General features: G+C 35.6%; 2 protein-coding genes across 6 annotated transcripts; both read left to right on the top strand.

The window, feature by feature from the left end:
- The first annotated feature begins 2,684 nt into the window (after nucleotides 1–2,684).
- Nucleotides 2,685–12,250, top strand: LOC114304184 (protein argonaute 4). 2 transcript variants are annotated; one of them, XM_082910789.1, is made up of 23 exons: nucleotides 2,685–2,826; nucleotides 4,752–5,011; nucleotides 5,134–5,339; nucleotides 5,438–5,653; nucleotides 5,731–5,867; nucleotides 5,950–6,047; nucleotides 6,182–6,279; nucleotides 6,465–6,633; nucleotides 6,727–6,843; nucleotides 6,917–7,024; nucleotides 7,120–7,182; nucleotides 7,294–7,407; nucleotides 7,491–7,656; nucleotides 7,743–7,855; nucleotides 7,959–8,096; nucleotides 8,369–8,499; nucleotides 8,718–8,783; nucleotides 9,753–9,816; nucleotides 9,920–10,031; nucleotides 10,115–10,188; nucleotides 11,256–11,350; nucleotides 11,464–11,495; nucleotides 11,815–12,250. In XM_082910789.1, the coding sequence occupies exons 2-23, from the start codon at nucleotides 4,766–4,768 to the stop codon at nucleotides 11,988–11,990; spliced, it is 2,739 nt and encodes a 912-aa protein (XP_082766915.1). In that variant the 5' UTR covers nucleotides 2,685–2,826; nucleotides 4,752–4,765; the 3' UTR covers nucleotides 11,991–12,250. The 2 variants fall into 2 exon arrangements, with proteins under 2 accessions (XP_082766915.1, XP_082766916.1); XM_082910790.1 differs by lacking the exon at nucleotides 2,685–2,826 and adding an exon at nucleotides 3,081–3,129.
- Nucleotides 12,251–14,626: 2,376 nt separating this feature from the next.
- On the top strand, nucleotides 14,627–19,848 carry LOC114304179 (uncharacterized). Of its 4 annotated transcripts, XR_014357564.1 has the most exons (6): nucleotides 14,627–14,753; nucleotides 16,143–16,308; nucleotides 16,401–16,484; nucleotides 18,320–18,874; nucleotides 18,959–19,190; nucleotides 19,262–19,848. XR_014357564.1 is itself a non-coding variant. In XM_082910787.1 (5 exons), exons 2-3 carry the CDS (start codon nucleotides 17,327–17,329, stop codon nucleotides 18,708–18,710), a joined length of 1,032 nt encoding a protein of 343 aa, XP_082766913.1. In that variant the 5' UTR covers nucleotides 14,633–14,753; nucleotides 16,890–17,326; the 3' UTR covers nucleotides 18,711–18,874; nucleotides 18,959–19,190; nucleotides 19,262–19,848. The 4 variants fall into 4 exon arrangements, 3 of the variants coding, with proteins under 3 accessions (XP_082766913.1, XP_082766912.1, XP_082766911.1); XM_082910787.1 differs by lacking the exons at nucleotides 16,143–16,308; nucleotides 16,401–16,484 and adding an exon at nucleotides 16,890–17,967 and having other exon boundaries at nucleotides 14,633–14,753; XM_082910786.1 differs by lacking the exon at nucleotides 14,627–14,753 and adding an exon at nucleotides 16,825–17,967 and having other exon boundaries at nucleotides 16,143–16,484; nucleotides 18,969–19,190.
- Nucleotides 19,849–21,897: the final 2,049 nt, after the last annotated feature.

The raw sequence follows: 21,897 nt of genomic DNA, 5'->3' as shown, positions 1-21,897 counted from the left end.
ATCTCCCAGAAACTGTAGCAGCTTTGGTCATAGAAGATATGACTGGAGTTCACTTTGAGAGGGACTAGCCCTCCTTTTTTTGTTTGGTTTTGTACTGTGACCTTTCTTGTTTTCTATGTTTTTATCTGAATCAAAAAAAAAAAAAAAAAGATTCGGAGGGAGGGAGAGAGAGAGAGAGACTTCGTTGGCAATTCAACATGCAATTTCACTTAAAATCGCATGTTGAAAATATAATTTTACGATGACATGGATTTCCCTAACATGCGATTTCAAGTGAAATTACATGTTAAAAATGTAATTTTACATGCAATTTTCAATTTAAAATTACATTTTTAAAATGTGGTTTCAAAAAACAAGTTATTTTTCTAAATAATTTAAAAAGTGGGTCAATTCTCTAAATTATTATTTTTTTAGAATTTTTTTAAAAGAACTCCCTAAAGTTGGTGTTAGTTTTGTAGTTGATTTTACCATTTTACCGTTAGTTGACATATGAAATGACAAGACATATATTTAGATCATGAATTTAAATAATAATTTAAAAATAAAAATATAAATGAAATATAAATTAAAATTTTTTTCTATTTTCTTTTTTTGTTTGTTTTTAAATCTCTATCTAAATTCATGATTCCAACACAATTTAAAAGAATTGTATCAAATATGGCAAAGACCACCCTTAGTTAAAAAATAATAAATTCAGAAAATATATTCTTGAAGAAAAAAAATGTTACTATTTTATTTTTTTGAAGAAAAAAAATTTTTATGTGTTAAAAAAATAAAATCTATTTTTATTTTGTTTATATTTTTTTTTTTAAAAAAATATTTGGCTTTCTTTAAGAAATACTAAATTTTGTAGTCTTATTAGAGGACTTGTACATTTTAATGTTGGTCTCTATCGAAAATAGATAAAGGGTAAGGTGAGAATTTTCTTAACAAATTTTGGTTGCCACGTCACTACCAACGTTAAAGGAATATGAAGGAATGTGAAATACTGTTACAAATAAAAGATAATGACAGTGCCATTTCAAAAACTTAGAAAAAATATTTGTAATTGTCACAAATTCTAGAGAAATCAATGTAATTTACACTTTTATTTATCTTAAGATTTGTTCATTTAAAGCATGACTCATTTTCATATCACCATTTTTTATACTTTTTCATACTTAATTTTCTAGACCCCATAATAATAAGTCGAATCGTTTATTTTATAAATCTTACAATAAAGACCATCCGTGCAAAAAAATAATTTCATCAGATTTCGATCAATAAATAAATAATTAATTCACATTTTATTTTATAAAATTGATCATTTGAGTTTAAACTCATCATATTGCCGTTTATTTTAAATATATATATATATATATATAATTTGTTCACATGCTTAGTATTATTCTTGAAATTAACTCATATTTATTGTTAGATTTATAAAATAAAAGATTCAAATGATTATTGTAAATTCGGAATGAAATTAACAAAATTATATTATAAACTTGTTTGGTTATCTCTGTTTTTTTAAAAGAAAAATGCTCCATCCCCCAATTTTTCCTCCCTTAATGATATAGCAAATAATACTAACTAATCAACTCTTTTTAAACTCTTCTCTCTCTTTTCAAAATTGTTTGACATATCATTGGGGGAGGTTGGGAGAGAAATTGGGGGATGGAAGATTGATTATTTATTTATTTATTTATATTTTTCTTATTTTTTTTAGTTTTTTTAATATTTTACACAAATTTTTTATTTTTCAAATACACTTAAAAAATATAATATTTGTGACAAAATTTTTAAAAAATTCGTTAAATATAAAAAATACAAAAAAATAAAAATAAAAATTCAGTATAATTTCGTATTTTGTTGTAATCAATAATTTTTTTTTAAAAAAATTTGTACAAATTTTATACCTTTTAAATATATCAATATTAGGTAAATCTAAAAAATATAAAAAAAAATAATTAAAATATTTTAAAAAATTACTAAAAACATAAAAATACGAATTAAAAATTTTAAAAATTATTTTTAAAACCCCAAAGCAATGCGGTTACAACCATTCTTTTAAGATATGTTTGGTTTGAGATTTAGAAAAAGATCTAGAAAAGGGAAAAAAAAAATCAAAAATCATTCATACCATTAAAATAAAAGATTATTGCTTATTGTCATATTATTAGTGGCTCTATTAAAATATCATTTTTAATACTTTCAACTATTTTTCAAAAAAAATAAATAAAATATAAAAAAAATATTTATATTTCATTTAATTTTACATATTTTTTTCTTTTCATTTTCAAATTGTTTCTTAAATATCTCAAGCAAATCCATTTTTAATTTACAAATTGAGCATCTTAGGAATTGAAGATTCCGATTTGATCAGAGCCTTTATGCCCACATCACACGTGCGCTTCGAAGTGCGAGCAAAACAACCCTAAACTTTACTCTCTCAACCTCTTGAAAGTTTTGCAACGGTTGCGAGTGGGCTTTGCATTTACATTACATTACATTACACACGTCTCATAGAAGAACCGGAAAATTGTATTTTTTAATTAATTATTATTTAATATGTCTTTTATATTTTTTAATTATTTAATACAATATTTTATTTATTTATTATTTTTATTAATTATAATATTATAAAATAACATTTATCTATATTTTGAAATTATTAAATGATTATCCGAAAAACAGAGAGAGATAAAACAAAAAATAATTACATAATTGGATTATAAAATATTAGATAGTAACCTGTCTACCACTCTAGCACAACCTCACTCTCTTCGTCTTCTTCTTCTTAGCGTTGACACAGAAGCACACACTTCGGGTTCTTGCTCTTCACAGGTACTCATATGTGTTCTTTCATATCATGTTTTGATTTTCAGAGTTTAGATCCTACTTTCAAGCCCTGTTATGGGTTTGAAAGGGTTTTTTTTGGGTGATTTATAGAGTTGTTTTTTGTGTTTTTTGCTTGAAATCTCTAAAATGTTGTTGTGCTCTTGCTTTGTAGTGATGTTTTCTTGTTGATCTGTTGGGTTTGAGTTTGATCTCTGTTTATTTGCTTTATTTAATTTTGTTTTTTTGGCTTTTCAGTGTTTTGGGAAAGTTTCCGCTCTGTGTTGTAGCTGTGGCTTCTCTGACATTTAGGCAATTTTCTATTTCTTATAATATGGGGTTTTGTTGACTTGTATGACCCTTTTCTGATCTGATGTGTTCACTTGGGTTTGTTTCTGGAAATTCTTCTGCCATTTCTGTTTGAAAGTAGTCGTCTGGCTGCATTCTTTATTTATTTGTTTTTCTTTTTGGGTTTTTTTTTTTTTTTTTTACTCTCTATTGTGTGTGTGTGTGTGAGAGAGAGAGAGAGAGAGAGAGAGAGAGAGAGAGAGAGAGAGAGAGAGAGAGAGAGAGTTTTGCTCTGCCTTTTCTAGCATTTTGTGCTCTGCATGTCTGCACTGTGGTCTCTGTCAACATATCTTGGTCATTTTGGTTGTGTTTTGGCTCTCTTAATGCCCAGCTAGCTTTGTTTTGGGTCTGTGACATCTAATGTTGTAGACTCCTGAAGTATTTTTTGTGTAACCTTTTTCTATTTTAGCCTCTGAAACATTGCTTCTGGAATTCCTTTTTTCCCTTAACTTCTGTTTTGTTTTTTAATTTTTTAATTTTTTCAAAAAAAAAAAAATTAGCTTTCTTGGAATCTATTTTCTTGGTTTCTTTTCCTAATCTATGGTGAGGTTATGGTCCTTCAGCTTTATTTGCATGCACTACAAGATTAATGATCTAAGCTTTATTTTTGGGGGCTTTAAGGGTTTATGGTTATTCATGACTGTATATGCCCTGTTGTCTGTTAAGAGTGCTCATTTTTTGTGCTAGAGTTTCATGTCTGAAAGCCTCATCAGGAGTTGTAAATGTATTGAGAGTTTCATATGCTAAATCTGCAACTTTTTTTACATTTTAACAACCAATACTATCTTTTTGCTTTGTGGAGTTTGTTTCATATGTATATATATATAGTGCTCTTCGCAGCTCTTCCTTATTGGAGCACCTTCGGTAGCCTAATGATTTCCCGTTCCAGTGTCATCTGTTCCTATGATTTTAATTGTCTATAGTGTGATTTGAGTTTGAACAAATGTTCTGCATTTTTCCTTTTTTTTTTAATTTTTTTTTATGTGTTTTTGTTTTTGTGCTTGTTTCTCCATGCTACTGCTGGTGGCATGTTATGGCTTATCAAGTTATCAAATTTGTTTTTCTTATGCTCATACTCAAGCCGGTCTTTATACATGATGTTTTTATGGTTGCAAGAGCAATATTAGGTAATTGTTACCTAGTAATGTTTCTAATTCTCGGTTATAGAGTCAGAGTGAGGTTCCAATGTGTTTTTTTTAGGAGTTTATAGTTTATGGTAACATATTCTTAAGAGTTGTTGGAACCTGTTATGATGTTGTAGACCACTTAAAGGCTGTGCCTGTCTTTGGAGTTTTGAGACGCATTCACTGTTTAATGCCTCTCTTTTTTCTTTTTTACTTTCTTCCTTTGCTGCCTGGAATCAGCAATCTTGATTTCATGATATTCACGGCTTCCATTTGTTGTCATAGCTTTTCAGTTGCTGTTCTGTTATTGCTTCAGGGTGTTAAAGTTTTCTGATTGGTTCAATAGGTTTCAACTTTGTATTCTTTTCATCTAGTTTGGAAGCATTTACTAGATATGGTTTCATTTCTATGATTTCTGTCAGATATTTTTTACAACTTTAGATGTATTTTGGTTATTTTCAGGTTAGGATCTGGTAATGGATACATTTGAAAAAGATGGAAATGGTACAACAGAATCTTTGCCACCTCCTCCACCTGTTCCCGCAGACGTTGTTCCGATGCGAGCAGAAGCAGATAATGCTCCTGAACCAGTTAAGAATAAGGCTGTGCGTGTCCCAATGGCTAGGCGTGGCGTGGGATCCAAGGGACAAAAAATTCCGATCCTAACTAATCACTTCAAAGTGAATGTAACCAATGTTGATGGGCACTTCTTCCACTATAGTGTATATCTCATACCTATGCCTTGTTAATACTAATTCACCCCTTTTTGTAGAATTTGATGGAACTTAAAAAGTTGTATAATTCATTCATACTCATCTTTGGTTTTTTTGTAAACTCTAAACAGGTTTCAGTTTCTTATGAAGATGGCCGTCCAGTTGATGGCAAAGGTGCTGGAAGAAGAGTGATTGAAAGAGTTCATGAGACTTATGACACGGAGCTGGCAGGAAAGGACTTCGCTTATGATGGTGAGAAGAGCTTGTTCACCATCGGTCCTCTTCCTCGGAACAAACTTGAATTCACTGTTGTGCTTGAGGATGTTTCATCAAATAGGTATAACAAGTCTTCAATTGCTTTGATTTGTGTAAGCTGTTATTGATGTTTTGCCTGTATATCTCAACCTTTTTTTCCCTTTTTTGTTTTGTTCTCAGAAATAATGGAAATCGCAGCCCCGGAAGTCCAAATGGAAATGATCGAAAGAGACAACGAAGGCCATACCAATCTAAAACTTTTAAGGTGGAAATTAGCTTTGCAGCTAAAATTCCTATGCAGGCCATTGCGAATGCATTGCGTGGTCATGAGTCGGAGAACTCTCAGGAAGCCCTAAGAGTTCTGGATATTATTCTGAGACAGCATGCTGCAAAACAGTATGTATCATACTTACATACTTAGAAGTTACAACGCCTGATTTATGTGCTTTCTAACTTAATGAGGTGCATTTCAGGGGTTGCCTCCTTGTTCGTCAATCTTTCTTTCATAACGACCCGAGGAACTTTGCAGATGTGGGGGGTGGTGTGCTTGGCTGCAGGGGATTCCATTCTAGTTTCCGAACTACCCAGGGTGGCTTGTCTCTGAACATAGGTAATAGACATACACACAGGCCGGCACGCTATATGCAGTTGTGTTATGCTGTTCATAATAATTCTGTTACTTTCATTTTTAGATGTATCTACCACCATGATTATCCAGCCCGGGCCAGTTGTGGATTTTCTGATTGCAAACCAAAATGTAAAAGATCCCTTTTCAATTGACTGGGCGAAGGTAGCAAATTTTCCGCCTTAACATTGTTAATTTGATAACATGTTAATATTCATTCATTCATTCATTCTCCTCCTCCTCCTCCTCCCCCCACCCTCCCCTCATGATGTTGAATCTTTCTTACTTGTTTTGATTAGGCCAAACGTACGCTAAAGAATTTGAGGATAAAGACAAGTCCCTCAAATTCTGAGTGCAAAATAACTGGATTGAGTGAGAAGCCCTGCAAAGAGCAAATGTATGCTTCCCTATAGTTCTCTTTTCCTTAGCTCACCCTGAGTGGGCCATAGAGTTCTTATAGAGTTTATGATTATACAGTTCTTACCAAGAATCACTATTATTTCTTCTCTCTCAAGTATATGAATTGTCAGATAATTGAGTTTTAATTTAATGGCTGACTTCTTCTTTCTATGCATGTTATAGGTTTTCTTTAAAGCAAAAGGGAAAGGATGATGATGGCGAAGTTCAAACACTTGAAGTGACTGTCTATGATTATTTTGTGAATTACCGCAACATAGAGTTGCGTTATTCTGCTGATCTACCATGCATTAATGTTGGGAAGCCAAAGCGCCCTACTTACTTCCCTCTTGAGGTGCAATGATGAATTATTGTAGTTCTGTTCAGTTAAAAAGCCGTATACATCCAATTTTTGTATATGAAATTCAATGGTGGCATTGCTTTTCAGCTTTGTTCCTTGGTGTCATTACAACGCTATACAAAAGCACTGTCAACTTTTCAAAGAGCTTCACTAGTGGAGAAATCAAGACAAAAGCCACAAGAAAGGATGAAAGTATTGACTGATGTAGGTGTCTTCCCTGAAAGCTTGGTTCCTATTGTGCCTTGCAATGTCTCAAGTCTTTTTTTGGTTTTGACAGGCTCTTAAAATCAACAATTATGATGCTGAGCCTATGCTGCAGTCTTGTGGAATTTCAATCAGTAGTAACTTCACCCAAGTTGAAGGCCGAGTGCTCCCAGCTCCAAGGGTATTTATCTAATTCTGTTTTCTTTTTGTTATCTGTTTTATTACCATACACCACTATACTGGATTTTAGACTAACTATAGTTTATTCTACAATAGTTGAAAGTGGGAAATGGAGAAGACTTCTTTCCTCGAAATGGCCGGTGGAATTTTAATAATAAGGTGCTCATCATATTTTTCTTTTCACCTTTATTTCCTTTTTTAATTTTCTAATCCTTCTCTTGCTTAGACTGATTCTGTGATTCTTAAAACATTTTATTTGCTGCTGTATAGAAACTGGTGGACCCAACAAAGATAGAGCGCTGGGCTGTTGTAAACTTTTCGGCTCGGTGCGACGTACGTGGCCTTGTTAGAGATATGATCAAATGTGGAGACATGAAAGGAATTGTACGTTCTGTCATTTATGTTTAATGTAGGTTCACTGCTATTTTATTCAAAATACAACAAATAAGTCCCTTTTGTTCTTGTAGCATGTCGAACCTCCATTTGATGTATTTGAAGAGAATGCACAAAATCGACGGGCCCCACCTCTGGTTAGGGTGGAAAAGATGTTTGAACAGATACAATCCAAACTTCCAGGGGCTCCGCAATTTCTTCTTTGTCTTCTTCCGGAGCGGAAGAACTCTGATCTTTATGGTTTGTTTGATATGATTTATTTAATGTTTTGTACACGTCGTTTTCTTTGATAGTGTTTAATGAAGAAAATCATTTAACCTCTTAAGGTCCATGGAAGAAAAAGAATCTTGCTGATTTTGGAATTGTAACTCAATGCATTGCACCAACAAGAGTCAATGACCAATATTTGACAAACGTTCTCCTCAAGATCAATGCAAAGGTGAGATACTCTGTAAATTTGTAATTCCTCAAATGTTCGTCAATAGTGTCTGAAGTTCTGATATTCAAATACAGCACTCTCATCATCTTCTTATTTCTTGCAGCTGGGTGGGTTGAACTCAATGTTAGCTGTTGAACATGCTCCTTCTATTCCCTTGGTATCCAAGGTTCCCACCCTAATTCTTGGTATGGATGTCTCACATGGCTCTCCTGGCCAGTCTGATATACCATCAATTGCTGCGGTAACAAGCTACCTTTTACTCATCTGTGGGTTTTTATATGCCCATATACTCCTGCAAAAAATAAAAAATAAATCCTTTGATGTTTTTTAATACCTAAGAAGCACTTCCAAATGCATACACAAATCCCATGCTTCTTAGTTCTAATGATAACGACTCTCCCCAAATGAAAACAAGAAGAAAAAAGGAAAGATAAATAAATAAATATATATATCAGCTTGACTCTGATTAACTATCATTTAAATTGATTTGTTTTATCTTATTCAAATTCATAGGTAGTGAGCTCGAGGCACTGGCCTCTGATTTCACGATATAGGGCATCAGTCCGCACACAGTCCCCCAAGGTTGAGATGATAGATTCCTTGTATAAGCGTGTTTCTGACACCGAAGATGAAGGCATATTTAGGTGGGAATTTGTTTTTAATATGAATTTGTAGCCATTGTACCTGCTTCCATCCATGCATTCTCTGTTCCTTGTTTACAAATTTTGTTGATTGTTTGATTTAGTAATGCTGCTGATTAAATGCCATTCAAATTATTCATGTAATTTAGTTCTAGTTGTATTCCTATGATTATGATTACGACTTCATTGAGGCAAAGCAAGACTCTCTCTTTCAATTTCAGGGAGCTTTTACTGGATTTCTATGTTAGTTCGGGGAAAAGGAAGCCTGATCAAATTATCTTATTCAGGTAATTATTTCTTCTCCATTTGGCCAATTGCAAGTATGTTTACTGCATCATACCTGGATTATTATCTTCTCTGCTCTCTAATTTTTCTTTAGGAAATAATGGCATGAAAATAAAATCATAGAGCACAATAAAGATACAAAAATAGTTGAGAAGCAACTGATGGAGAAAATGTGAGATGATATTAGCAGAGAACTACCTTTCTATTGAGGGATATTTGAGATTGGAATAAATTAATTTATTATCTTCTTAAATCTATATTGTTATCATCAAAATCAATTATAAACAATGCGTGGGGCTAACGCTATGGCATTCATATTGTATATGTTGAATGATGGGATAAATGGTAACCATTGATCCGGACACTGTTTGTCATGTGTAATTGTTTTATTGGGATAATGGAACGAATTTTGTACATCAGAGTATCACATGCATCTTACATGAACTCTCATAAATTTGTGAAGTACCTGTGTTGGACTTGTGGGTATGGGTGTGAAATATGTGTGGCATGTCTAGTTGGACATGTGCCAAACGGGGATGTTTGTGTTGGAGTTTATCATGCATAAAATGCTGATGTTAGTTTGTAAACATTTCATTTTTAAGAGATGAAAGATGTATTTTAAAAAATGAAATCTAGCAGTTTCTGAGTGTCATTGGGCATGAAATTAAATGAATTTGACACCTAAACACATGCTTCCATTCAACACCTGTATGCAAATCTATGTAACGTAGACCACATGTATCATTCACTACTTAAATTTTGTACGCTATATTGCTCCATACCCTGTTAGATTTGATAAGTCTCTGCATCATAAAAATTTTGGACATGCATGTGTATTTCCTCATTTCTTTTTAGTTGTTCTACTTTCCTTTGTACTATCTAATATATGCTCATCTCATTGTTTTCAGATCCACGTGCATTTCTGTTTTTTACCTTAATTCTTAATCAATAATGTTGGTGAATTTTTCTAGGGATGGAGTGAGTGAATCACAGTTCAATCAAGTTCTAAACATCGAACTCGATCAAATTATCGAGGTTTTCTAGCTAACTAATGCCCTTTGATAATATGCTTAGATGCTGTGTCTCCTTCTCCTGCTTGGTAAAAAGAAAGAGTTGAAAATTTATTGTATTTGTGCAGTCCTGCAAGTTCCTTGATGAGAAGTGGTCGCCCAAGTTTGTCGTGATTGTTGCGCAGAAAAATCACCATACAAAATTTTTCCAGCCAGGATCTCCTGACAATGTTCCCCCAGGTTAGCACTCTTAAAAATCATATAGAAAATCTAATTTTGCATTGAATATAAAACCCATAATAATTTTATATTATATTATGCAGGGACAGTAATAGACAACAAAGTTTGTCATCCACGGAACAATGATTTTTACATGTGTGCACATGCTGGAATGATTGTGAGTATTACCATATACTTCTGGAATTAACTCTTTACTGATCTCACATCATTTTGTTTTGTCAAATACCTATTTTAGTCTTGTGAGATTCAACTGTGGAACACGATAACATCCATGAGCCCCCATAAGCCCTTTGGGCTCATTCTGTCCTTATCTTCTCTTGATAATTTACACTATGTTTGGATTGAGTGATTTGGAGAGAGAAGAAATGGAGAGAGAGATGTATTTTTCTTTTTTGTTTGGATAATTTAAGTGGAGAGAAATGGGAAGAAATGGATAGAAACAGAGAGAAATCCATTTCTCTTATAACTCTCTTTTTCAATCTTCCCAAAAGTGGAGAGATTGGGAGAGAAGAAACCAACGGATTCTTATATTTCATAATACCAATTTTGTCCCTTTAAAAATAAAAGAAATAAAATGATTGACAAAATATAAAAAGGTTAGTTTGGTAATATAATATAAAATAATTTCTTTTCTTTTCTGGTATGAAATCTAACTAGACAAGGAGAGAAATCAGAGTCATTTTTTTTTATTTTTTTTCCTCTTATAACCTAATTAATCATTTCTTTTCTTTTATGTCCTGGTTCCCAAACATAGTGTTAATGTTCTGAACTCATCCATGACCGCTACCCTTCTCTTCTCTCCACTGCCACTGGCTGTTTTAGCCGAAGCAGCTACTACCTTAGCCATTATTAAATCATATAGATGATTAATGTCAGTGGAAATTTGAATCTCTCTCTCTCTCTCCTGCTAGTCGTCTCACTATAAAACGATAGAATTCTCATCTTCTGATTGAATGCTTAAATTCTGGCGGGAGATTGCCACCTTTAGAATACACTTATCTCTTTCTTGTAAGCTTCCTCTAAAATTTGCTAGAGAATTTTATCCCTGGAATCATTAGTTGATTTACAATTTCTATTAAATTACAAGTGTTTAGCAATTTATGAAGGATAATGCAGCAGCAAGTTACAAGTGTTTAGTCGTAGTGTGGCTGTTCTTTTCACTCTTAGACAATGAGAATATATTGAACTTTGGCTATTTGTTTTAACCCATGTTTTTCTTAATAGGGGACTACAAGGCCAACACATTACCACGTCCTGTTAGATGAGGTTGGCTTTTCAGCTGATGACCTCCAGGAACTTGTGCATTCCCTGTCATACGTGTAAGTAGATTCTGAACAAAGCATTCTTTGGAGCCAATTTCACTTTAAGCATATGTCTAGAGCTGTAAACAATATATATCCTTCTAAATTGTTGGTTTTTTGATTTGTTTTAGGTACCAGAGAAGCACTACTGCAATTTCTGTAGGTAATTCTTGTTTCTTAATATAAAAATGCAGCCTCTTATCAGGCAGAAACATCAACAGGCTGTGTTGGTGTTTTGTAATTAGCCTTCTCAATTTCAAGCACAAAACGATATCGCACCTGTGTGTGTCAAACACGGGCTTGGTGACTATAGATACTTTTTTGGTCAAATGCTAATGGTAGTTTAGTTATCACATGTGATGATTCAATCAAGATAGTTGTTGAATTACTCAAATGCATGACATTCTATATGATTCCCATAGAAGAGTAATGGTTCGCCTTCTCTCTCTCTCTCTCTCTCTCTTGCGTGTGTGTGTTTGCAGTCGCTCCAATATGTTATGCCCACTTGGCTGCCACTCAGATGGGGCAGTTTATGAAATTTGAGGACATGTCAGAAACTTCCTCAAGCCACGGTGGAGTGACATCTGCCGGAGCTGTTCCTGTCCCTCAGTTGCCCCGATTGCAAGAGAATGTGTGCAATTCCATGTTCTTCTGTTAAGGCTTGAAAGCCCCATAAGCTTTTCTCTCCTTGTGTAAAAACGGTAGGTTAGATGTATGGTTGTATATAGTAAGTATCTGGCTTGTGGTGTGACTTTTGACCCAAGCAGTAACTTGGATCCTTTTAGTTTCTTTGGTGTGACTGTCCTCTTGACTCAAAACAGCACTTGGATCCTGTTTGTTTCTATGGTGTATCAGTACTCCGTTTCTGTTTTGACACCATGGTTTGTATTTATGTTCTGGCTATGCCTGCTTTGCTCCTTTGTTGCTTGGTTGCAAATTTATGAGTGGCTGGAGAATTGTTATGATGGTTTATTGTTCTATTTGATTCAGCAAAAAAATATTTTTTGAATTTTTTTTGGTTTGACAAAAGCAGATAACAAGCTTGTTTTTGGAACCAACTAAGCCTAGCTTAGTTGGCCGACTATCCTAAGGGTTTAGGGTTCAACTCTACGGAGGGTTAATTAAGCGGGAAAGCCCTCGTTGTTTTGCAAATGGTGGAAAGATCAACTTATTTAATCTAATAATTAACAATTAACTTTTGCGTATCAAAAAATAAAAAAAAAACAAGCTTATTTTTTGGTGGGACACATCTTGTAGTTTTTTGGGACTAGTCTTATCAAGGCCACTGCACCTCAACCACTCCCACCATTACTAGTAATATAATCATTAATACATTAGTTTTACGATCCCAACCAATCTATAAAAAATCGTTCTTGGCCAAAAAATATTGTGCTTTAAACAAATAAAGCATAAATCATTTGGGTCATAAATGCATTTTAGCTGCCAAAACAGAGTTCAACATTCTTCTGTGGGTTACTTTTCTAGTTTCATGTTCTCTTGTCAAAAAATCAAAGCTATTGTAGTGACTTGCAATGCGTGAAGCATAGAAGTCACTGTTACGTGACTGGTGTAGGTGTTTCAATTTAATGATCTGAATGGTTGAGTTTTTAGAATATGTCGTGTGGAATAAACTTATAAATTTTTTTGTTAATTGGACATTATTAGCTTTTTCATCAAATTATATTCATATTTAATTTTATTATGTAAAACAACAGTTATCATTTTTTTTTATACAAATGTGTTTTGATGAAAGAATTATCGATATCTGATTAATTTCATTTTTTATAGACATATATATCCTAAAAATAGAACAATTAGAATAATTAATATGAGTTTCGAAATGGGCCTCATTGCATGGATACACAGGCAAGTGAGCGATCCTTCTAGAGTAACGGTCCTAGGGATGACAATTTGAAACTGACCTAACGGGGACCCAATCCCCCGACTCCGATTTGAACAGTTTTTTCTCGAAAAATACCCCTGATGGGATAGGGATGGTATTTAAAAATCAATCCTCGATCAATTTCAGGCCAGAGATGGTAATAAGTGTCCAGGCCCCCGGTCTCGTTTGTTCCCAAAGTGGTATATATATATATATATATGCACTTTTTGATTGACTATTTCTCTCTCTCTCTCTCTCTCTTCCTCATCGTCTCTCATCTCTCTCTCCCTCTCACTCACTCAGAGAGAGAGAACAACGAATCAGAGTCGTCGCGATGCCAGAGCACCGAATCTGATCTCTCTCTCTCTGCTGCGATGTCAGAGCACCGAATTTGATCTCTCTCTTTGCCACGATGCCAGAGTTGTGGAACCTCCATACTCGGGCATCGGTTCTCTCTGCTACGACAGATCTGAGCAGTTTTCTCTCTCTCTCGCTCTCTACTCAGATCTCTCTCCCTCTCTATGATGTTGATGATGTTGTTTGATGATGTTGAGGATGTTGAATTGTTGTTGCTGTTGCTGTTGCTGTTTGGTTTTTTTTTTTTTTTTTGGTCTGGGGAATTTTCAGGGTCGGTAAAACCTGATCCCCGTTAGAGGGCAGGGACGGGGACGGTGATAGGTTCCTGTCGAGGATCGGGGTTGGAGACGTAGAAATTTTTACCATCAGGGATCAGGGATGGAGAGTGTGATTCCTGACCATGCCCCCACCCCTGCCCCGTAGCCATTCCTAAACAGTTCAACAAATCTAAACCAATATCCTTTCACCTGTAGTTGAGGGTTGGCATGGGGCTATCCTTAGGCCGCAAAATGGTTTTCCTAACTATATTTGGTTCAGATAGAAATTCAAAAGGGAAACGAAAAAAGTAGATAAATGTGAATGTGAATGAAATATAAATATATTTAACTTACATTTCGTATACCTTTTTAAATTTCTTCCCAAATTCATTAACCGAGCATAGCCTAATGTGTTTTCATGACTGTTTTCTTATATAATTATGTTTCACTTAATGTATTGTTTCCTGACTCGTTGGGTTGGGTCATTCGTGGATCAAAACATTAAGTCCAAGCCTTACAAGAGATATTATTTACACTAAAAAAAATATTAAGTACTCTAAATCTCTCAGTACGCTCTGTTTAATTATTTAGAATTTTATGTTACTCTCGATACACCTTGTGACGGTGTTTGGGAACCCAGGTTGGTGCAGATTTTATTCACAACGGAAAAAAATTCAAAAAAGGCGCACTGTAGCCGAGTCAATAAGCTAAGTCCAGCTGTATGGCACTTCGTGCGTAAAATGACGTTTTTACCCTCCATTGCTCTACCTATTTGGCACTATGACATTCATCTCTCATATCTCAAAAAACTCTCACAGAAGCTCTCTACCTGGACGCTTTGACCGAGTCGACTACCTCTCCGGCGGCTCACTCCGGCGGCACTGTTACGGAAGACAAAGTGGCCGATCGTTGAGGACCTACTAAGGTACGGTTGGCAAACGCCATTATCTGAAATTTATCTTCACCGATCTGCAACGTAATTTACAATAGTTCTCCTCTGCAATTTTTTTTTCTCCGTTCGTCGTTCAGTAACCGATCTTCCTACTTATCTTCATCTGCTCGTGTGCAACAGAAATTACATTGCAATGCAACCCATTTTTCCTCTTTACCGTCTTCCTTCATTTTGGGTTTTGTTCAGATTTTCTTCACCAAAATTTTTTTTGACCCTTTTTGCCATCTACATAACAACTACAATATTAAAAAATGAATTTGGCACAGACCATCTAGAAGTTGTCTGCATCGATTTTTTTTTTTTTTTTTTCCAATGAATTTCATTTCCTGTGTAGAGTACAAAACATGGACAAAATTTCTCTAACTTAATTTTTTTTTTCTTTTCCAAAATTATTCCCATATATGAAATTTTGCTTTCATCAAAAAATTAATAAAATTTCTAATTTACATTTGATGAATTTTTAGTTTGGAAAAAAATACATCTTTTCTAATTTCATTGAACCTGTTCTTTGTAGGCCCTAATTTATTGAACAAATAATTTCATGGTTCAGAGTGTTGGGATTTTTGTTATGGAATAGCAGATTCAGCAAATAAATGTTGGAAGTGTCGTCCATAAGATTGGGCAAATACTTTAATGGCTTTTTTTTCTTTTTTTATTTTTTTTTGGAGTTCATGTTTGGAGATTATTGAATTGGGCCGTTTCGTCTATTATTATACTCTTCATTTATTTTTTCATTTTCTAATATGACTTGGTATATGCTAAAGATGAGTCTTGGTATATGCTAAATGTGCCATACTGTTTTGGACCTCCATATTCATTTTGTAATTCTTTTTCTGTTTTTTTTCTTTTTTTTTTCTTTTCCTCCGGAATGTTTTCCAATTTATGGGTTGATTTTATAATTGCGTTGTAACAATTGGTGTATTGGAATTTATGAGTTATGGGACGTTATGAATTTGTTTTGCAATTCTATGAGGTATTGAAATTTGTATTGGAATGTTGTTGGGTATTGGAATGTTGTTGCCTTTTTGGTATCCTTCACCAGGTATAGATTTCATGAATTAGTAATTAATTGATTATAACAAAAAAAAAAAACAGCGTTCGTTTAGGTTTTTCCCAAGGGCACACAAATGTGGTTAACACATGGACACAAAAATCTTTATGTCTACTAATGGACAAGTGTTAACTGTGCATTGCATTTGAAGTGCCCACAGCTGTTCCAGTTTGCTTAAATAACAATTTAGTCAATCTGTTATGCTGTTCACAAAAATGGGATGTATTAAAAATAGATTGCTATTCCTTCATTCTTTTTATGTAATATATTATATGTTACATTAGCTTTGGAATACTTGTATTGCAATGTAGTCATGTGCTTGCTCTGTGTATAGTCATATGGCTTCCTCTTTTTCCATTGCCATGTCGACATGGCCACAGCGCATGTGTTCTTGTGGCTATGGCCATTGTCTTGTGAAGGTATCCAGATCTCACAAAAATCCTGGGCGTGCATATTATGTTTGCCCCCCGGCCCATGGTGAGTTGTACCAAATGATTATTTGTCACTCCAGTTATATGCACACTGTAATTCCCATAATTAATAATTGTTTTACGTTTCTCACTCATCAGCAGTGAGGTAATTGGATTGGTTGGTGTGACGAATCAGGGACACGGATCCTCGACCATGACTCTAGGTCAACCGATGTCATGCAAGTACGAGCTGATGTCGTGAATATTTTCAATACTTTGCGTGTAATGAAAACGGTGATTTGTCTATTGTGCATCATGGTCATCATCTTATTATTGCGAATGTAAACCCCGTAAAAACCCCTTCATCAATATGTATACATTTGTTAGTGTCTTGAAGAAGTACTATGCTGAACAAGTAAATGCATTGTCATCGTTGTTATGTAAACGCTACATGTTGTTAGTAATTATCGTACTACTTTTTATCAAACTATGGAAGTTGTGTTGTACATATTGTTCATAGTTTATGTTTGAAATGTATTAATCAACTGCGTTCTAATGTATACAATATGTCCCCTCACATTAGTGTAATGGTTGCAACACGGTCGTCCCCTCGTACCCCGTCTAAGAATAAAAGGGTTGGCTCATCAGGCACCGAAGGCATTGTTGATGGCTTAGATAATGCACATAAGGCGAACTGGGACAGTGTAGCGACAGAAATCTTCTTACAGTGTGTGTTAGGGACGCAATATTAGCGGGCTGTTGGGTAGGTACAACCATAACCAGAACAGGGTATAACGAAATCGCACTGAAATTCGCTAAGCGCACGGGTAGACGTCATGACATTACACAGTTTAAGAACAAATACAGCAGTTTGAAAAAGGAATGGCAGGCCTGGATCAAGTTGATGGATACCAGTAAGGGTGTGACTGGCATTGGGTTTGACAGGGAAACTTGGTTGTTCACAGCGTCGGAGGAGTGGTGGGACAATCTCAAATCGGTATGCACAAACATATATTTTATTGTGCATAATAAGTAGCCCCTGTAATTTTGTACACACATGTAACTGAAAGTCACTTGTTCGTTGAATGTCCCATGTCACTGTGACGGAAAAATTAAATTGTACTTTCATTTCCCATTTGCAAACAAACAAGATCGCTTACAAGTTCAAGACAAAATCATTAGAGCATGAAGATTTGATACGCGAAGTATTCACCGGTGCAACTGCGACTGGAAAACACCATTGGACGCCGGGGGAGAAGGTTGTGGATGTTGGCGAAGGTAAATCTGACTCAGTGGACTCTCCTGGGTTGGCACCATTTACCGAGCCATACAGACTAGTCGTTAACTCACCTCCAAACTCCCCCACCGTCCACCTTGACGAAGCAGACCCCGGGACAAAGAGGAAAAAAGGAGGCAACACTAGTGGAAAGTCGAACAAGGTCTCTACTGGAGCATCGGTTCTTGTGAATAGTTTTAACCATCTGTCTAAGGCGATTGAAACACAGAAACACATGACGGTCAGGCACGGAACTGGTGCATCGCAGAAGTATGGCCTTGAGCCATGTATACAGTGGCTTATGGCTATCCCGAACTTCATCAGCACCCCACTGTTCCATTTCGCCTGCACTGCGTTAGAGAACGTGGATTACCGGGAAATATTGATGCGCATGCCAGATGATGAGAATGTAGTCGGTTGGCTTCAAGCATTGCAGGTTTCAAAAGGCCTGTGAGTACTTCGGTTTGGTCTTTCACGCAAAAATGGGACATCTTTGGTTTTCATGTACTTTTGTGTTTTTTGTGGACTAGTTCTGTGGGTCTTTTTTTTAAGTTGTTTTATTTTTTTCTATGGTTTCACAGCGATGTAGTTATTGTTACTTTACTTTTGTGGACGGTATGTACTTTTGTCTTACGCAATATGGGATCATGTTGTAACCTTTATTTTTGGGCATAGTTCACTTTAATGGTTGCATGTAACGTAATGGATAGTTGATGTGTTGCAATTTATGGTTGAACGTTACTGGTCCAAATGTGCTTAGTTTACAATTGGATAATTGATTTATGTGTTGTGTGCATTGTAGTAGTCATCAACGAATAATGTGGAAACGTCAAAGCAGCAACTATAGAAATTACGATGATGTAACCATCGAACTCGCAGAGGAAGAAGAAGACCTACAAAAAAGCGTAATCGGTGATGCTGCGCAGCATGCAATGGAATATTACTTGAAGTACATGGAGCAGATCCCGTGCCGAACTTCTATTATGACCGGTCGTGCATGGATTCAAGAATTGTTTGATGGGCACATAGGCAGACGTGAACAAAATTTGCATATGCCGCTGTATGTGTTTCAAGCGTTGTGTGACACATTGCGAAGCGATTTCGGTTTACGAATACCTACAAGACCCCATGGATTACACATTGAAGAAAGTGTTGCGATGTTCATCCATACGTTGGACAGATGCAAAAACTGAAAACTTCAGGAACACTTCCAACACTCGAGAGAAACTGTGTCGCGACATTTCCATGCAGTGTTGGAAGCGATGAAGTTGTTCACAAAGTGCATTGTAAGCCCACCAGAGATCAAAATAATAGGCATCCATATTTGCGATCCAGAGAGAAATACGTGCCTTTCAAGGTTAGCATACTAGTTGCCGTTATCGGTTAATTTTGATTTTATGTGATGTACGTAAACCTCATGTCATGTACGTTATTGGTGCAGCATTGTATAGGAGCGTTGGACGGTACTCATGTAGAAGCCGTGTTGCCTGCCTGTGATGCCGGCACATATTACGGTCACAAAGGATAGCCAACCCAAAACATACTAGCAGTATGTGACTTCGACATGTGCTTCATTTTCATATCTTGTGGTTGGGAAGGAAGCATGCATGACAGTCGCATCTTTAACGAAATAATTGGGAACGAACATGCACCGTTCCCGCACCCCCAAGAAGGTAGCACATTTGAAATTAAGTACTCAATTATTAATTTTGTTGAAAATCTTTAATTGATTGACCAAATGTAGGTAAATATTACCTTGTGGATGCGGGATATGCAAACAAGAAGGGGTATTTGGCACCATACAAAAAATCCCGGTATCATCAAGCAGAATTCCGGGATCGTGGACAACTTGATAACCCAAGAGAATTGTTTAACAAGGCGCACGCGTCATTGAGGAGCGTAGTGGAAAGAACATTTGGAGCGTGGAAATCGCGGTGGAAGTTCCTGAACAACATACCGGACTATGATTTTGCGACGGTGCAGGTGCCATTGGTTGGTGCGTCAATGACCTTACACAATTTCATCCGTAGGCACGAGATAGCTGCTAATGCACACAACGAACATGTCAGCTGTTCCTCTGTTCCAGATGACATGCCCGCTGCGAAAGGCGGACAAAATATGGATGATGGCCTCATGGTTGGAGATACGGATGTAGATATATGGCAAGAGTTTGTGTGCGCATCCGTGACCATTTGTTTCAAATACGGAGTCAAGGACTATTGTGAAATGCTTGTTATCTAGTTTATGTGTTTGTGTAATTTGTAATTTGTATTTCCACATTGCAATGAGATTGTAACAAATTATTTAAATAAGTAATTTGTGTACGGAGAATGAAAGTGTGTTGCAAATTTACATTTTTTTGAAGTACTACATCTTATTCGAATAAAATGAAAAATTAAAATAAATTGTGAAAATTAAATTTTATATGTGAAAATTAAAATAAATGAAAAATTAAAATAAAATAAAATTTTGGGAAATTTATCAGAAAGTCCCATATGATGAAATTGTATTTCATTTGGTCCCATGAATAATTTGTTTGATTGGGCAGTCCATAATAGTAGAGATATCTTACTGATAACTCCTTTTTTAAATTATATTGTTATGTGGGGGACAAATATGCCCTCCCATTATATGTTTCTTCTTCTTCATGCTTTACTTCGTTTAAGCCTACCGATTCTGCCGAGACTCGATCGCTGTTCATCTCCAAGCACTGAACTTCGATAGCCGTGATCTCTGATATGTCCATTGTTTTTTCCCCAATAATCTCAGTTTCTTCTCCATTTTCAATTTCAACAACATTAGTTCCGAACATTTTTACAGTTTCTTTCAGATCACATTCGCCGACTGAGAGAACCGGCGAATCAATCTCAGCGACTTCTCCGACGACGCCTGCCAAAGATTCAAACTTTTCGGCTTCCAATAGGGGAGGAAGCGGAGAATCTAACCATAGGTTTAAGTCAATGTCGAACAAAGCCCTATTATCTTCTTCGCCTCTCAAATCTACAATATTCGATTCCAATAAATCAAACACAGGGCTCGAAGATGGAGATGGATCTTTGGAGGTTTCAGGGGGTGGAAAAGAAGAGATTGTGCGCAGAACTGTGGAACCAGTGTGGAACCACAACTGTCAAACCAAAACTGAGATTGAGATTGAAAACCAGAACTGTGAATCAGTGAGGAACCACAGTACCAGAATCGGTGAGATTGAGAATGAGAATCGGTGGAATCGGTGAGGTTCACGTCGATTCGTCACAAATGGCGATTGGAAAACAAAGGGTCAAACTGATGGGAAGCTGAACTAGTGTGGAACCACAACTGTGGAACCAAAACTGAGATTGAGATTGAGAACCAGAACAGTGAATCGGTGAGGAACCACAGTACCAGAATCGGTGAGATTGAGAATGAGAATCGGTGAGGTTCACGTCGATTCATCACAAATGGTGATTGGAAAACAAAGGGTCAAACTGATGGGAAGCTGAACCAGTGTGGAACCACAACTGTGGAACCAAAACTGAGATTGAGATTGAGAACCAGAACTGTGAATCGGTGAGGAACCACAATACCAGAATCGGTGAGATTGAGAATGAGAATCGGTGGAATCGGTGAGGTTCACGTCGATTCGTCACAAATGGCGATTAGAAAACAAGGGTCAAACTGATGGGAAGTTGAAACGTGACACAATCCACGTCAAAAAAAAAAAAAAAAAAGTGTCAAATTACTTGTGTTCACGTCACAACCCACGTCTCACGTTTTGAGTCTTACACACTTACTAAATTAAAAATAGTATTAGTGTGTTTTTTTGATCAGCGTGACACACAAACACCCATTCACCTTATCCCATACAAACCCACACCAAATGTCAATCAATAATACTAGCAGTGGCAAAACTGTCAACAAACAAATTAAGGGACCATCTAGTCACTAAGAAAACATTTAGGACCTTATGGATTACAAGTCCATAAAATGGGATTTACTGGTCAATTCCCCTAAAATTTTATATGTGAAAATTAAATTTTATATGTGAAAATTAAAATGAATGTTGACAAACAAATTGTTTGGGGCTTTTCCCAAATTAAGCGAAATTAGTAACCTATTTCCCAAACTAGGTCTAGTTTGGACAGAATTTCCAAACTAGACCTAGTTTGGATGGAATTCCCAAACTAGGCCAAAGCGCTATTACAAATCACGCTTTCACTGTTTGGAGTTGAAAATTTTGATGAATAGTGAAAGCGCTATTACAATTCACGCTTTCACTATTTGGAGTTGAAATTTTTGATGAATAGTGAAAGCGCTATTACAAACCACGCTTTTAAAGGTAAGTTTGTTTTCTGAAAAAAACGTGGTTCCAAACCACGCTTTCACTGTGCATATATTTTCTGA

This window comes from Camellia sinensis, unplaced genomic scaffold, assembly GCF_055761805.1.
Source record: "Camellia sinensis isolate YWXY unplaced genomic scaffold, ASM5576180v1 Unanchor1, whole genome shotgun sequence".
Classification (NCBI taxonomy): Eukaryota; Viridiplantae; Streptophyta; class Magnoliopsida; order Ericales; family Theaceae; genus Camellia; species Camellia sinensis.
The sequence above is the reverse complement of the archived record's forward strand: the minus strand, read 5'-3'. Positions and strand labels throughout refer to the sequence as shown.

Coding starts and splice junctions, on each gene's coding strand:
- LOC114304184 (XM_082910789.1), top strand. CDS start 4,766: ATGGATACATTTGAAAAAGATGGAAATGGTACAACAGAATCTTTGCCA. Junction 6,844..6,916: donor GGATGAAAGTATTGACTGAT/GTAGGTGTCTTC, acceptor TGGTTTTGACAG/GCTCTTAAAATCAACAATTA. Junction 8,500..8,717: donor GAAGATGAAGGCATATTTAG/GTGGGAATTTGT, acceptor TTTCAATTTCAG/GGAGCTTTTACTGGATTTCT.
- LOC114304179 (XM_082910787.1), top strand. CDS start 17,327: ATGTCCCATGTCACTGTGACGGAAAAATTAAATTGTACTTTCATTTCC. Junction 17,968..18,319: donor TTGCAGGTTTCAAAAGGCCT/GTGAGTACTTCG, acceptor TGTGCATTGTAG/TAGTCATCAACGAATAATGT.